The following is a 16,850-nucleotide window of genomic DNA, read 5'->3' as shown; positions in this document are numbered from 1 at the left end:
TTTCCCTAAACTTCAAAGCACTGGCTGAGGAGAAACACCTTTCCTCAAAGGGGTTATCAGCACCTCTCTGTGCCTGCAGGCAGAGCGCCGGGCACTAGACAGGCTACAGCCAAACACGTCACTGAGCACGCTGGCAAAACAACTAGATCTTTTTGCAACAGGCTGGGTTGTATTACAGTTAAAAATTAATTCCTGTGGAAATAAAATGTTGAAGCAATCATTATAAGACTAAAAAGCTTTAGTAAAGCAAAGCAGATCATTTGATATGGAGAGCCATCTGAGGTTACAATAGCTTTGATGGATGGGTGGAATGAATGTCAGACTTTGTCTTCCTTGGTTTTGAACACAGTGGTATGGCAAAATTTTCCAAACCGTTATCCAGAGTATCAGTGGGTTCTGCTAATGGCACAGTTGGCAAATCAACATTTTTTATTTTTCATTCATCTTTCAGGTTTCTTCAGTTTTATTTCTCATTCAGAGGTTATCATGCTACGAAAAGCCACAGTTTGATGCTCTTGGTGCGCTAGTGTAAGTGGCTGGTCTTCCTCAGATATGTGGCTGTATTCTTGGCCCCCAGCTACACACTCCCACCTTTGCATTCATCACGCCAGCAGTGAGTTGGTTCATAGGCTGAATGGGCAGAAAACTATGCTTTCCTTTTGTCCTCCCCTCAAAATAAATAGGCTTTTGCAAATTTGCTTCTTGAAACTAATTCAAAGAGCCAAAGCCAAAGAAGGGGCTGAAACACAGAGCTGAGGAGATGAACGGGCGTGGGACTGTCCCCTTGGGAAGCAGCTGCTTAGGCTTCCTAGGTGTATTGTGAAATACCGCATCCTGAGGGTGGCCTCTCCTCTCTGTGACTGGATGTAGATTTAAAGACCACTTAGAAGATGAGGTTTGGAAGGTTTACACTAATGATCTGTGTGGTCTGCAGTGAAAGCATAAAATTATGGTATATGCTATCCAAGACTAAGCATTTTCTGCTGTCTATGAAGAAGTTTTCAAACAGCGGCTAAACACCCTTACTGACCTTCTGGGTTTGTGTAGGTTCTTTTTAGCTGTCTTTTTAGCTGTTTAGCTGTTCTTTTTAGCTGTCTCCCACTGTTGCATTATAATCTCTAGAGCAAGGAACAGAAACTCCTCACTTCCTAACTTTCTGAGGTTTGAAGCAGAATTTAAAGACTTGCATCTGAGAATGTGTCAAGTGATTTGAGAGGCAATATGTTGAGAACTCCCCCACCAAGACGCATCTTCGTGCCTGCTCTTACAGCACTTGACCTACCTATATTACTAAAAACAATTAATGAAAATTAGGGGGATGCATGACTCCACACTGCAACTGAGAAGGAGTTTTGGCATATTACAACGAAGTGTGATTTCAGGAATATTTTCATCAACTGGGACTACTCAATTGTAGTTCTGTCCATTGTGTTCAATGTGTCATTGTTCTTGGGCCTGCACAGAGGTACCTGGGATGGTTGATGATATTAATTGGTTAGGCATGCCCTGGATGACTTGTTTAACCACCATTTTGTTAAATGTCCACTCCAAGGTGAATTCTTGGGAACGATTTTTATGGTTGGGCTTGCTTATAAATCTATATTTTTAAAAATCAGAAAGATTTCCATCTCTAAGAACTACATCATTTGTCACTTGACACAGTTGTATTGCATCCTGCCTTTTGAGATGCTTTCTATATATCCTGTATAGTTGTTTGTTCGGTTTAGAGATGTCCAATGCTAATATACTTAACGTATATTTTGAAAATGAGTATTTAATATTTTCGAAGACTGCTTAAATGTAGCAAATGGTTAACATTATAGTGAAAAAATAGTTAAATTATTGTATTCCTTTTCATATTCTCTAATTTCTGGAAGTTTTAATATGAGAGTGTTATCTGCTGTTGGACTATGACTCAACTGTCTTTATATGTTGGAAAGTTTGGATCCAGCCAGCTCCAGTTGTTTTTAAGAGTCAGTCCTTTTTTATTGAAGAGTATTAAGATTTTCTTGTTTATTTGATCAGTTCAGTTCCATTTTGGACTTTTCTCAAAATATGCTGATGCCTTTTGTTGGTAGCAGAGGACAAGATTTTTGAAACATTGCAATTGTTAGAGCAGTGTCAGGAAGTGATCTCTTCCTAGCCATCCCACACATCAAGAGTTATTATTAAAGGAACATCAAATATTATGTTGTTTTTTCTGGAGAAACAGTGAGAGCACCATTTCCAGTTCATCTTAAGTTAGCGAGGACCTGTTCAACTGAAGTCTTCCACTTCTTTATTTTCCCAGTGTGTATAGATTCTTTGTTAATGTTTTGTCACCCAAAACCCAGTAGCATCTCTAAAGTCATAATATTTTTAAATTTCACAGGCAGTAGTCCATAAATTTCTTAAATGTTTGTGGGAAATAAACATAAAGGTTCTTTCTCATTACCTTTCGTTGAATTCCTCTCTGGTTGGCTTCGGCAAGTGAAATGTATAATACAGACCTGTAAATGTAGGACTATAAATACATACTCTTAGAAAGTTCTGAGCCTGAGAACATCAAGCAGCAGGAGCCTTTTTATGTGGCTTCATACAGAGCATTTAGTTAATTTACTCCTTACATGGTTTGGCTTAGGTATGTGAGTACTCCTAATAGTGCTGTCTCCTTGCCTGGTTTCCTGACAAATGTAGTTTCATAGCCTGGGTGAATGGACCCTGAAAACACAGTTACATCTGGAATCAGAACACTAAATGGGAGGAAACTAAGAATTAGTTGGTTTTGCAGTGTTTAGCTATATGTAGTATTCGGTATTACCTTTGGCAGATGTTCTTATTTGAAAGCTCACTGAGTCAATATTAAGTCAAGATTTTAAGGAATCTGAAAATACCAAATTGTTTCTCACTCTTTCCCACTGTGGGCCAGGCTGATTCCAGATAGGTCTGTCTCGTAGCTTTCCTGGCAAACATTTCAGTAAATTCTATCACATTTACATTCTATAGAAACTTTTTACCCCTTTAAACTTTTACAGTTGATCTCCATTGGAGAAAGATATTTTTAGCAGCTGTCTTTGAAAGCTAGGCTTTTAACCAGACTGTATTCCCTAGTAGTCATCAATAAATACAGAATTGTTTGCAGTGGAGTATTGTAGCTGGCTTTTGAAGATAGATTTGCTATAGTATTGCTCAGACTTCTTAAAAGATTATCACAGATAGCTTTAAAATTGCATATATAGCATTGCCAGATAATATCCCTCTATCATGACATTTGGTGAGAACATGTTTTTCCCCCTTTCATGATACAAGGCTTGATCCGGTGTGATGCAAAGTGCCTTGACAGGGTGTACAAGGTTCTTATGTACATGAACGAGCTAGAATTGGGTATATGAGCCACACAGACCCATGAATGGGCTACATCCACTGACCGTGGTGTTAGTCTTAAGCAGGTGCCCAAATGCTGAAGCGGGATGAGAACGCTCAGCAGACCTTAGCACAAGTGTTGGCCAGTAACACAGACAGAGGAAAGGTAGTACTGCCCTCAGAAAATGGTAACTTTTTCTCCATCTTTTACTTCCAGGTCCTACTTAGACATGTATAAGGTGATAATATTTAGTTACCTCTTCTGGTTTGTGCTTACTATAATCTTCATAACGGGAACCACAAGGATCAGCATATTCTGCATGGGCTACTTGGTAGCCTGTTTTTATTTCCTCCTCTTTGGTGGAGATCTGTTGCTGAAGCCCATCAGGAGCATTCTACGCTACTGGGACTGGCTGATTGCCTACAACGTCTTCGTGATCACAATGAAGAACATCCTTTCAGTAAGTAGCTGCTGCCTTTGCCCTGCCCTCAGCACTTTGGCTTCACTGGAAGTGTGCACAGTGCATTGAGTCGTCATTAAAAACCCTTTCTCAGGACCATAGCCTTCTGCAAGCGCAAAGCAGGCTCCACTTTAATTCAGAAACTGCAAGTGCATATCCAGGAATATCCATACACTATAGGAAAACGTGCACCCTTGTATTCAGCCAGGCTGTGTGAAAGCTCACAAGCTATTTTGAAAGGGACAGGTTCTGGTTTCTTTGCCTGGTAAAGTCTTTCCTTAGAAGTTCGAGATAATTTCAAGCTCGAGGAATGGGCCCATGTGAACCTTATGAGGTTCAACAAGGCCAAGTGCAGGGTCCTGCACCTGGGTCGGCGCAACCCCTGGTATAAAGACAGGCTGGGCAATGAAGGGAATGAGAGCAGCCCTGCTGAGAAGGACTTGGGGGTACTGGTGGATGAAAAGCTGGACATGAGCCAGCAATGTGTGCTCACAGCCCAGAAGGACAACCGTATCCTGGGCTGCACCCAAAGCAGCGTGGCCAGCAGGTCGAGGGAGGAGATTCTGCCCCTCTGCTCTGCTCTGGTGAGACCCCACCTGGAGTCCTGTGTCCAGCTCTGGAGCCCTCAGCATAGGAAAGACATGGACCTGTTGGAGAGGGCTCAGAGGAGGGACACAAAAATGACCAGAGGGATGGAACACCTCTCCTGTGAGGTCAGGCTGAGAGAGTTGGGGTTGTACAGCCTGGAGAAGAGAAGGCTCCAGGGAGGCCTTATTGCAACCTTCCAGTACCTAAAGGGGGCTTCTAAGAAATATGGGGACAGACTTTTTAGCAGGGCCTGTTGCAATAGGACAAGGGGTAATGGCTTTAAACTAAAAGAGGGTAGATTTAGACTAGATCTAAGGAAGAAATTTTTGACAATGAGGGTGGTGAAACCCTGGCACAGGTTGCCCAGAGAGGTGGTAGATGCCCCATCCCTGGAAACATTCAAGGCCAGGTTGGACAGGGCTCTGAGCAACCTGATCTACTTGAAGATGTCCCTGCTCACTGCAGGATGGTTGGGCTAGATGGCCCTTAAAGGTCCCTTCCAACCCAAAGTATTCTATGATTCTAAGTCTTGTGAAAATCTCAGTGGAATGAGAAAAAGGAGTAAGAAGTGCAAGATTAGTCATACTGTTGCTAAATAGTGCACATTTAATTAAACCTAAAACTGGAATTTTCAGGTCTAGTACTAGATGCAGTTGTCATGTGATGTAATTAGTGAAGTTGACTACAAAATTACAAACTGCATTCCTATTTCCTTTAGAACTAGTGTGAAATTCAGGTGAAAACAGATATATTTGACAATTAAATGTCAACATCTTCTGAAAAATATTAAAGTTTTTCTTACATTAAAGTCTTTAGAGTGAATTATTGCAGTGGCACTGATAGGTGATTGAGACAAGCCAGTAGTTTAAATCTTTTTGAAAGATAAATTTAGATTTATGCCTGGCAATTGCTCTTTAGCTTTGAACATTTTTAGTGTTAGACTAAAAAGAGCAGACATTTTTCTTTTTACATTTATATAAGTCACTGTACTGAAGTAAAATTGATTTATGGGTGGTTTGAATTTGCAAATGTTCTAAATGCTTACATATGTGCTTCATTTTATGCTTGAGAATTCAGTGGAGGTACGCATGCATTAAGCTTGTCCATGTATGTTTGCAAGATTAAGTCACTGATTTATAAATGTTGCTTTGCTGTCACATTGCATCATGTGCCAGAGGTATTACGTCCTCTGCAAACACACAAACAAAAGCCACATACCTCCTATCTCACTGATAATCAAAAGAGCAAATTCTTGCTATTTAAAAGTGGTATGTGTCACTGGTAAAGACACTCTTTCTTCTAATCTCTGTTTTACTAATGAGATATAATACAGCCAATGACAGTCACAATATTTTCTTGCAATGTAAAGAGGTGCAATATTTTTCTTATCTTTATTTCTTCTATGTTTTGGTGTATGAAACTGTCATTTTTCTTTCCAGATAGGAGCATGTGGCTACATTGAATCATTAATTAAGAATAGCTGCTGGTTGATTCAGGCATTTAGCCTGGCTTGTACAGTTAAAGGCTACCGTATTCGTAAGTATAGTACATTTTTCTTCATAATTTTCTATAAATAAAGAATCACCTTCAAATCTGCTACCCTATTTAAGTTGGGCTCCCTCTTGACATATTACCTTGTGAAAATATCATACCTGCAAGTTCAGCTGGTACACCTTAGTCCTATATTGAACAGCAAGAAAGAATATTGAAAATATTTCATAGACCCAAAGGAGATACATACGCTGAGAGAACTATCAACACCCACACACTCATACCCGCAACTAGTGTTTGCTGTAAATGAACCATTTGGTGATACCAGCCCTTAACACAGTTTCCCTGTATATGCAGGTGATGTGATACTTGAGGGTTCGGTTTCACTCTACAACTTGAGCTAAAATGTCAGCTCCTGTCACTGCAAGGAGAGAGCACCTTTTCCCAGCTGCAGTCTCCCACTCCTCCCTGCGTGCCAGCTCTTGCGTTCCGTTGCTCAAAGGGCAAACCAGTTCAGCCCACTGAAATGGCACGAGGCTAAGCCAGCATAAAAGTGGTAATATTTTGCAGACGTCATAAGTTTAGGCAGGGGTTTTTTATTATTATTATCGTGTTTGTGGTGTTAACAGGGAGGGAGTATATAGTGTATGTGGATGGAGGTGAGATAAGGGAGGAATGAAGCATGGAGAGCAAGACACTTCACCTCTCAGTGTGCTATTACTTTGGCTCCACTTTGTCCTGACACCCTGGATAGACGGTTTGAAAACACCTGATTTTTTTCAGTGTATCTTGCTGGATTGAAAGAACTGTTCCATCCTAGTGAGTCTGCAGAAAAGTTCTGAATTCCCCTCTTCATTTCTGATCCTAATAGATAAGTGGGGAATAGGGGAAATGAAAGGAAATATGAAGATGCAAAGTCACAAGATGAATGGTGCCCAGTAGTTCTTGTATTATCCAAAACATTTTGCGCAGCAACAGAAACTTAAAAGCAGGTTTCTGACTCCCCAGGGGACAGGCACAGCAAGCTTTGAAGCTCTTGGAGCTTGACCTTCCAGACCTGTTAGACTGGCTTGCTTGATTGTAAAGCCATCTTCAAACCAGAGTCTGTCCCTTCAGTCCTTCTACTCCCTTCTATAGGGCAGCATAGGCCATTTAGTTTATAGTCTAGCTCCACAAAAGCCAGTTTTAATTTTTTAATATCCCAGAACTGTCTTTTAGAGAAGAAAGAAAGAAAGAAAGAGAGAAAGAAAGAGAAAAAGAAAGGGAGAAAGAGAGAGAGAGAAAGAAAGAGAAAGAGAGGAAGGAAGGAAGGAAGACGAAGGAAGGAAGGAAGGAAGGAAGGAAGGAAGGAAGGGAGGGAGGGGAGGGTGGGATTTCCTCTCTGCTTGCTCTGCCTACCCCAAAGGAAGCAGTTTTATGGTTTCAAATATTTTTTTTCTTATGCAATGGAAAGAAACATTGAACTGAGTTGTGGAGAGGAAAAATAAAACTATTAGGTGGTGGCAGTCAAAAGATTATTTTGACAAATAAACATTTCTTTCTCATGTTTATAGTGTTCTTAACAGAAAATGAGACAAAAAGTCATTTTGAAATGAAAACAAACATTGAAACATGCTATTTCAGAAAATACTGAAATCAAATATTTCAGGCTAACAAAAAGAACTTTTTTCTTGGGTTTTGTTTTCAAGAACTTATTAGGATAGTGTGAATTTGCTTGCAGATGGTACACTTTTGGTGAATTCCCTGTTTTCATGGGACATCATATTGTTGGAAGCTTTCCAGTTTGCTGTGGAAGAAAATATGGTGTACTTCAAATGGAAATGCATGTCAGTGTTCTTAAAAAAAATCTAACCAAATTACCTCAATTCAAATAATTTTAAAGGCTAAGGTTGTTTAATTTATTAAACATTATAAAAGAATACATAAAAGTTGTTATGCTGATGGTGTCTTTTTCCAGCAACCAACAATCTAGATTGTAAACTGCCCAGTGGAGAAGCAGGAATCATTTGGGACAGTATATGTTTTGCTTTCCTGCTGCTGCAAAGAAGAGTCTTCATGAGTTACTACTTCCTGCATGTGGTTGCAGATATAAAAGCTTCTCAGATCCTAGCATCAAGGTAACATAAAGTTTTAAAAAATTAAATGAAACAGCTCAACTCTCTCATGGATATGGTACTTATTTGTTTATGATAGATAGTACCAAAAGAGTCCTTTAACATTGGTTTAAACAATCCATGCTAAATTCATAATTGAAAACCCAACTCTGACAAAGCACGCATGAGAAAACAAATTAATGGAGAATCTGATAGAAATTAAACTATTTTTCATACCAAACACCATCTGCTGCTCTCATAGCCCCTACTAAAGCTGTGAAAGCTGATGTCTTGCAGCATTCTCTTAACATCAATATGTATGAAAGCGAAAGCCAGAGTTTCTAATCCTTGGAAAGAAAATACTCTGCTATCAGAGCCTGCTTGAGACAATGGGCCTTAGAAATCATGACTCCAAAAATGTAACATGAGGAAAACTACAGGAAAGTTACGACATCTGGCTGGGGAAGACCACTGAGAAGACACTAGGGAAGTGTCACATCATGGAACACTGACTAGGTGTGGCAAGGAAGTATCGCCCTCTTTGGGCCTGTTACTTGTACTTTCCCACAGCATCCACTCATAGCTAAAGGTCCCTTCCAACCCAAAGATGCTATGATGATTCTACAATCACTAGCACAACCATTCTTCTGTTTTTTAATAAGAAAGACGATCACAAATGAAGTTCTGTTTTCAATTTCAGTAAGATTTCTAAGGTATTGCTTTTGTCAATATTGGATTAAATGTATCGTGGCATTTTTTTTTTGTTTCCTGAAAAACATATGGACATTGATTTCGGTCTGTGTTTGAGGGCAGAATTTGGCTTGCGTGTCTTGAAAGGAAGCATCTTCCTCTTCGTCCCCCTCCAGGGATTACTTTAAAAAGGGGACATGTTTAGCTGCCCATACTGAACAAGATTCACCACTGTAAAGAGGACTACCAAAAGATCTATACTTCCATCCCATATTGCCTCTCTCAGACTTTTGCTCTGGGGTGAATTTCACTGCTGATGCTCAGGATTGCTGGGTACCACCTTTTTGTAGCCTTTTTTGTATACTGTGTTCACAGTGGAAATAACACAAAGTAAAATCATGAGTATCAAAATGCCTCCTAAATTGGAAAGTTTGCATCCAGAAGGGACGAGCAGGCTCATGGCACTGGGCTGGGTTGAAAGAAACATGTTTGGTTCCTACTTCCAGCTTTGTGTAAGCTTTTGGTAAGTTAGTGAACCTACCAATGCTTGAGTTCTCCAGCAGCAGAAGTGGAGACATACTGGCCTATGTCAGGAGCTGTGGTAAAGATAAATGTATTAATGACCAGGAAGTGCCAACATATTATAGGAAGGAGGGTAATATAATGATATAATTAATTTTTTTAGTTAGCTGCTTGGCTTACTAAAATCCAAGCTTTGAATTTACATGGACAATGGAGAAGATCAGGTTAGGATTCAGACAGCATGGGGTGAACCTGTCTTCTAGTTAAATTTAGTATTGTGAAATATGAATGCCTCAGCTAAATAAGATTAAATTATGATTCAGACAATAGCAATGAGGATCCAGCAACAATTTTAAATAGTCCATAAGAATTTAGGAGTGATCGAGGTGCTAAGTAGAACAAGTCCTTTTTTTATTGTACTTTACCATGCTTTGGGACAATACTGATGGCCAGTCTTTATTGTATTCCTTTGAAAAAATGTAGTTGAGGTTATCCTGCATATTACATGGAAGAATGATTACTCTCACAGAAAACATGGCTGAAAAATGAATTAGAAGTAGACTTCTGAAACTATAGCTGTTCTTACTGAATGCCTGATAAAAGAAAGGCTTTATATCTATGCTACTTCTTTGAGAGAGACTTTGAGGCTCTTTGAGAGTCTTCAAGATCTGATGATTGAATAATGAAGAATGGGCAAGACATGTGCTCTGGACATCCAAGTCAATGAGTCGATTATATTTCTAATGAAATATAGTTAGAAGCCATATTCTTTTGCCACACCAGAAACTTGCTCCAGGATTTCTGTCATGAGATTGAAAGTGCTGTAGTGTTCAGAGCATAAAAGTGAAGCTGAATCTATGCTCATCATGGCCCTGGATAAAGCTGGACTTTGCTGATGCCTTCCAGGGGGTGAAAGCAGAGGGACAAGGTGATTATAGTGCTGAAAAGACTATAAAGACCAAATCCTGGAGGTGTGCAAGAAGTCCTAACTCAGCCTTGAACCCAACCATGTTCTGTGTCCTTGAGGGCTGGAAACTGAATTCCTTGAACAGCTGCTAGGCGAACTTATAGGCTGAGTAGGGATCACAGTGTTTGACTCCAAATCTTGAAATGATTGACTGTAAACAGATTAGTATCCTGGAGTAATTGATTATTTCTTTCAGGCCTTGGATTAGTTTTGTTTTATGCCGATGAGGTCGTGTACCAAGGGAACACAGAGTTGTCTGGGATTAGCTAGCATAAGGGAAACTTAGAAACATTTACTGTTTCCTCTCCTTTTTCCTTTCTTCTGCCCCCATTTCTGCTGCAGGGGTGCTGAGCTTTTCCAGGCTACAATTGTCAAGGCTGTAAAGGCGAGAATTGAAGAGGAAAAAAAGTCAATGGATCAACTGAAAAGACAGTATGTATTTAATGTATTTTTTAATATATAAATATACATACATATGCATGTATTTCACTGATTGTTGGTTTTTACCTTTTTTCACTTTTTTATAGAAATGCTGATTAGGTTTTGAAGTATGATTTTGCAATTACAAAACTTGCTCTCTTGGCATTCAGAGATCTTAGGTATTTCAATATTACATAGTTTTAGAGTCATCTTTTCCAAAAAGACAGCATGCTGCAGAATCTAAACATTCATTTAAACATAGAATCACATTTCTAGGACCAAAGGTTGTGAGGTTAATATAAAGAATCAGAGTGGAATGTACTGACTTACCTGCTCCTCAGTGAGCCTGAAATTTTAATGGAAACAGAAGTTTCCTATAAATGAAGAGAGTGTGAACCCTCCTGCTTAATTCAGAAGGTTCTTCTAAACCATAGAAATCCAGTGATGACAGGTTAAGATCAAGTTTTAACTGTTCCACACCCGAATATCATAACAACATGACTGTATAGTCTTCTCTTTAAGAGATGATCTGTATCTGTGCTGTATTTTTTCTCCATTTGAGGTATAGCTCAATTGTAGTTTTGGGTTGTCCTAGTTTGTACAGTATGAATGCATGCCATGCAGATGAAATATGGGGGAAAAATCTTTCTTCCACTAATTATCCTGCTGTTCTCTCAATTTGTATCTCCCCATCTCTCAGAAGAGTAGGACAGTCAAATGTAAATCCCCTATGAAACTCATGGAAGGTGTAGGCAGATTACTAATCAGAAGTGCCACATTAACTGTGTCTCACTTGAGAGTGCAAGCCTAGATGGTTAGAAGACAGGAGACTGAGACACAGGAACTGGGTTAAAACAAAAACAGAAACTGGAACAGCAAGGGGCCTCGTTAGGGAAGCTGTAGTTAAGAGCCACCTAAATAGCCTGAAATCACTATGGGCTAAGAAGCCGCATGTTGAATAACGTCCTGGCCCTGCTCCAGTGGATGACAATGTTCTCATTGACTTTACCATTATGGGGATTTTATTCTGTATATCTGTATTCCTGGTAAAATTTGCTGGATGCCTGTTGCTTCCGTTTCATTTGTGGTTCCTCCTCTAGTGTTTGAGTGCAAAATGAATATGTTAATCTTCCCTGAAAATATTCGCATTCAGCTTAACTGGCCTGGAGATCCTTTCTCTTTATACAGCCAATAAAGCCACTCTGCTTCCTACCGGGTGCAGCTAGCACACTTTAATAAATGCAAAAAGCTTTCAAAGCTCCTCCACCACAATGCATGAAAAGCCGTAACTGCTTCCTAACCAGATGTCAAAGTCCACTCCAGACAGCTTCTTCCACACCTGCATAACTGAAGAAGCATCAAAAGGCTGCAGGGACCATGCTCCCTACCTGCATGCCTGGAGTTTCCCACCAGATGATGTATTGGGCTGTTGCTGGTGCTGCTCTGCGCTTGAATCAGTCTTATCCCAATTGACAGGATGTGCCTGTCCTGGAAATCATTCTTTTCTGTTAATTCTGCAGAGTTTAAGATCAAGGAGATGATACTGCTTGCAATAACGCCAAAGCTGATCTATGTTTCTCTAAAAATTACTAGTTTATATTTGCAGGATGTCTCACTTCAACAATAGAAAGTGCTTATTTTATTTCATTCAATAATGTGCATCAATACTTCATACGGTTTAGGATGGTTAGGATGAAAAGAACCATCAGCACGGCCAGAAGTTTTGAACAACCAAGTTGTCCTGACTGACACAGCGTAACTTCAGCACCAGATGAATGATAGGGAAATAAATCTAATCGTCTGCTAAATAATAGCAACTAGCTGAGATGAAAGAGTTTCCCTCTCTAGTGGGTGGCCCTTCCCTAACAAATGGACAGTTTAAAAATGTCTAAGTGCATTTTGATCACTGAAATCAGTGAATCATTTGCTTCTAATCCAGTTGTGTTGAAAGAACTTATTCCTGTTGATTTCAATTTTTTTACTACCGTTTTTCAAACTGTGAAAACATAGAAGTCTTAAACTATCAGATTGTGCTAACTTTACAGGATAGCAAGAGAGTTGAAGGCTTGCCTGCATCTGGCCAAAGCTGAACCAGTTGTATGTATTTCCACATATGTGGGACAAATGAGAGCTTAAGGGGTGAAGATGTAGCAGAAATAGTGCAGGAACAGCCACATCCCTGGTTCAGAGTGGCAAGTTTCATGAAAACCACTGCATTAGGCAGAAGTCCTTTTTTCTCAGAGCTTCATTTGCTGTGTTGTAGCTCCTGACAGCAATTCTTTAATTTTTAAATGATAATAAGATAGTTGAGCATAAGAAAAACAGTCATGTGAGAGCAGGCAACCCAGCCCTCAGTGACTAGGGGCTTGACCCTTCCAGGCAGCCCCTTCAGAGCCATTTAACTCCTTATGTTTAAGGGCAAGGTTAATAACAATGTGGAACGGATATTTTCTTTAGAGATGTTGGAGTGTGTCTGTACAGATGTGTTTGACACTTGTTTTTTCAGGGTGGGTTAAATAAGGTGAAGGTGTGAATCTAATAAGTTTCTTCCTTTTGCTAGAATGGATCGCATCAAAGCCAGGCAGCAAAAATACAAAAAGGGTAAAGAGAGGATGCTAAGCATGACCCAGGAGTCATCAGAGGGACCGGAGATTCGGAAGGTTTCTGAAGAAGATGACGAAGGTACCATTAGTTATTTTTGTACCATAATTGCAGTTGAGCACTAAAGACCTAATTGACCTAATACTTGGACGAGTGATAAATTGTTCTTCAAAACTGTCAGCGTGTAACAGGGTTGTTAGATGAGGATCAGTTTGGAGCTTGATTCAGCAAAAAAAATCTGTGATTTTGCACTGCAAGAAGTTTTAGAGAAAATTGTTTGCTCTGAGGTTACTTTTAGTTAATATCAGGCTGTTGGCAAAGAGCTGAATAGCAGCAGAGGTTTGTTTTTAACAAAGTCATTATCTATAAACCACAGTGTTACAAATAGGTAGCATCCACATTTTTCCAGCAATGCTTTCTGGATGCTGTGTGGCTTTTTACAGTCACTGAAATGTTTGTGTACTTTTAAATGTTGTTTAAAACATGGGAACAGACAAAGTGATACCCAGGTAGTGCCACATTTCTAGCTCTGACTTGGGATCAGTACTTACTGGATTTTAAATTTTTGGAGCCTGAAATGTAAAGGTACTTGAGAGGAGGGAAAATATTTTCTTCTTGAAATTACAGTCAACTGTGACTGTATGTTTTAAAACACAAAACTGAACTTCTTAGCTGTTTTAGAGTAGAATGCCGTTTTAACTGCTGCGTAAACCAGAGTATTTCTGCTTAGTGGTCATGCTTCTGAATTATTTTAATATTGAATGTGTTCAGTAGATCTGACATCTGATGTACTCATGAAATTTTAGCTCTTTTGAGAGAAATTAAAAATTATTAATCAGTATAAGAAACATGTTTCTCATTTTGTAAAATTAATATTTGGACATATTTTATTTTAGGAGAAGCAGACAAAGAGAAAGCCAAGGGCAAAAAAAAGCTGTGGTGGCGGCCTTGGGTTGATCATGCTTCCAGTAGGTTTTCTCAATCATCTTACAAATATGTGGATTTAACCCTTATATCCTTGACCAGAATGAAGGCATTCCCATGATCTGTTTGTTTTATGCCTGATTTTATGATTGTGACTTGATAGAAGGCTTGTTTTTTTCAACAAATGATTTCTACTTCCAAATCTTCAAGGAGTGAGTTTAACCATATTTTGAACTTCTGTGTGTTGGAAGCATAGCTAGCTCATGACACTTTGGGCATTCTTAGAAAAATATCAGATCAGATAAACATGTGCCAAAAAGAATTGATTTTGACCTCAGAAGTCACAACTTCCCTCTACTGCAAAGCACAATATATTTAAAAATGTGAAGGTGAAGGTTTGCCAATGCATCTAATCTTAGTCATAATTTCTTTTTCATATACGCACATCATACATCTTTTTTTATGGTTCATCAGTCATTCTTCTGTCAGCTGTAGAAATCTGAGTACGACAGTAAGGCAGCAAGACTGTTCCCAGGACTAGGCTGTGTAGAGCTCAGCTGAATATCTCTGATCATACTTTAATGTACTGTTGATGCCAGTTTTTTTGTTATTTCCATTTTTTTGTGTTTATCTGGGAGCAAAAATGTGTTTAGCCTTGTGCACAAGAAATTCTTAGCCTGTATCACTCATATCATTGTTGAATTATGATATTTTCATTTGTTTGTAGCCCAATCCAGGCATACAATAGAGTTCTTCCCTATGTTATGTATTGGGTAAAACAAGAAAACTGAATATGCAATCTCAAATCAAATATCCTTCTATTGAATCTTTGTTGAAGGAAATCAGACATGAGCTATTTAACAACCTCTGAAGATATAAAAAATATTCAAGTGTATAGCACTTGATACATTTATCAGACTTAAATATGAATGTATAGACATATTGTGCCCGGTCATTTAGTTTAAAAGATTTACTCTGAGTAATACTTTTACACATCTACATATTGCTTCGTTTACCTATGTGTATTTATTTATAAGTCCAGTATATATATTTTCCAACAGCGTTTAACAGAATGTCGTATGCTTATTTCTATCAAGTCACAAGTAAACTGTGCCTCTCTTTTTACTTTCCTAAAGGGCACATTGCCACTTTAGAGAGACCTATCCCTTTTCAAAACGCTTATGAAAATTAGCTTCTTGCCCTGTAGTTTTGTTAAAAACAATGACAAAATAGATCAAAACTATAATTTGTGAGGTTTTGCTGTAGATTTTCAAGCTGCAGAGATTTTGAAGGAATGGGATATGGTCTCTTGTTTATACACCACTGGTTTTGTAATTAGAAGAACTGCTAAAAGAGAGACATTGACTTTGGCTTTTACTTATTTTACCCTCATTATTTAATGTTCTTAGGTGGCAACTTGTGTTTTGGTATTTAAACAGCGAGCATTCTTGAAATTATTTGCTGCAATAATGCAAAACCTTGTGGGAAACATCACAGACCCTGATCCTGCAAACAGTGGTTGCCTGCCATGTGGCTTGCATCCACGGTCACTGGATCATGGCACCGACAGTAGGTGTTCACAGACAGTAGGTTGTTTGTTCCAAACAAGCTGGAAATAGACTGATATTCCCCACCTATCCTTTTTGAAACACTGTGCTGTAACTGCAGCATTCTGCTGCACGTGGCTGTTCATCTCAGTAAATGGGTTTGTGGCTGTGGCTGTATACATGTATATATTGAAGTTGCTCAAGTTTGAAGTTTTATGCCAATTCTGATGTTTAATTTAGATTTTTATTGTTATTTTTATACCACTTGTTATAATTTTATCATAGAGAAAGACCTCATTTTGTATATCATAGGAATTAAAACACAGTCATGAATTTGGGTCTGAGTAAAATGGATAGGAAACATCAGTGAGGGTCTCCTGATGGATGCTCACTCACAGTCTCCCTTGCAGGGAGGTACGGTTCCTCCTGTGCTTGTGGATTATTTATGGAGCCCCACAAAGATCAGCAGGAGTTAGAGCCACATGCTTCGAGGTCCTCATCTTCTCCTGGGGCACAGAATTTTCTGATGTAGTGCAAAAGATGGTGCTCGCTTCTTTCCCTCTGGGCACAAGCAGATGATGAGATTATTCAGACTTCTCCTGCATGGCTCCCCTTCTGCCCCTTCCACCTCATCCCACAGGGAAAGCCTGCAAGTCCCTTTTCTCAGCAGGAGCAAGTCACATTTTGCAGTAGAATAGGGGTCCCCCAAGTCCAGTCTGCCATGACTTATCTTACCAGTAAAATTTGGTCCCTTTAGTAATCCCTGTAGGTGACTGACATACTTCTTATTCCATTTTGATGTGTGCAAGTATGCATTATTGCTATTCAATCATACCTCCCTCTTAGTTGTAAAAAAGTCGTAACTGCTACGTTATAGTGTCCCCTCAGATACACTCTAACCTAAAAATTTTGGAGGGAGATCATTGTAGATTTGTTTACTGCCAGCTCAGGCATTGCAATTCTGACTGGGTGCTACTCCGAGCCTTTAAGGACCTGCACTGCAGTAGAGGTTTCCCCTCGATGTCAGACCTCATCCTGCTGATCTTCTGTGTGGACGGTTTCTGATGCTGACTACAAGATACTTTTTTATGAAAGGGAACTGCAGACTGCTGGCTCTTAAAATGCATTCATCTCTTTAACGCATTTTAAATGGGCCTTCTTAGAAGGCCCTGTACCAAATAATTAATTTACTTGATCCAAGAAA

General features: G+C 39.2%; 1 protein-coding gene across 1 annotated transcript in view; it reads left to right on the top strand.

Annotated features, from left to right (window-relative positions):
• The window catches only part of PIEZO2 (piezo-type mechanosensitive ion channel component 2), a gene marked incomplete at its 5' end in the record, with an annotated part of 67,610 nt that overhangs the window by 7,337 nt on the left and 43,423 nt on the right, over positions 1 to 16,850 (top strand). The window contains 6 exons of the mRNA XM_010295229.1: positions 3,560 to 3,803; positions 5,831 to 5,927; positions 7,840 to 7,999; positions 10,497 to 10,586; positions 13,135 to 13,256; positions 14,072 to 14,143. Of these exons, the coding sequence (XP_010293531.1) occupies positions 3,560 to 3,803; positions 5,831 to 5,927; positions 7,840 to 7,999; positions 10,497 to 10,586; positions 13,135 to 13,256; positions 14,072 to 14,143 (785 nt within the window). The remainder of the gene's footprint in view (positions 1 to 3,559; positions 3,804 to 5,830; positions 5,928 to 7,839; positions 8,000 to 10,496; positions 10,587 to 13,134; positions 13,257 to 14,071; positions 14,144 to 16,850) is intronic.

Source organism: Phaethon lepturus, unplaced genomic scaffold (assembly GCF_000687285.1).
Source record: "Phaethon lepturus isolate BGI_N335 unplaced genomic scaffold, ASM68728v1 scaffold12529, whole genome shotgun sequence".
NCBI lineage: Eukaryota > Metazoa > Chordata > Aves > Phaethontiformes > Phaethontidae > Phaethon > Phaethon lepturus.
Note: the sequence above shows the minus strand (reverse complement) of the source record. Positions and strands in the feature narration are given on the sequence as shown.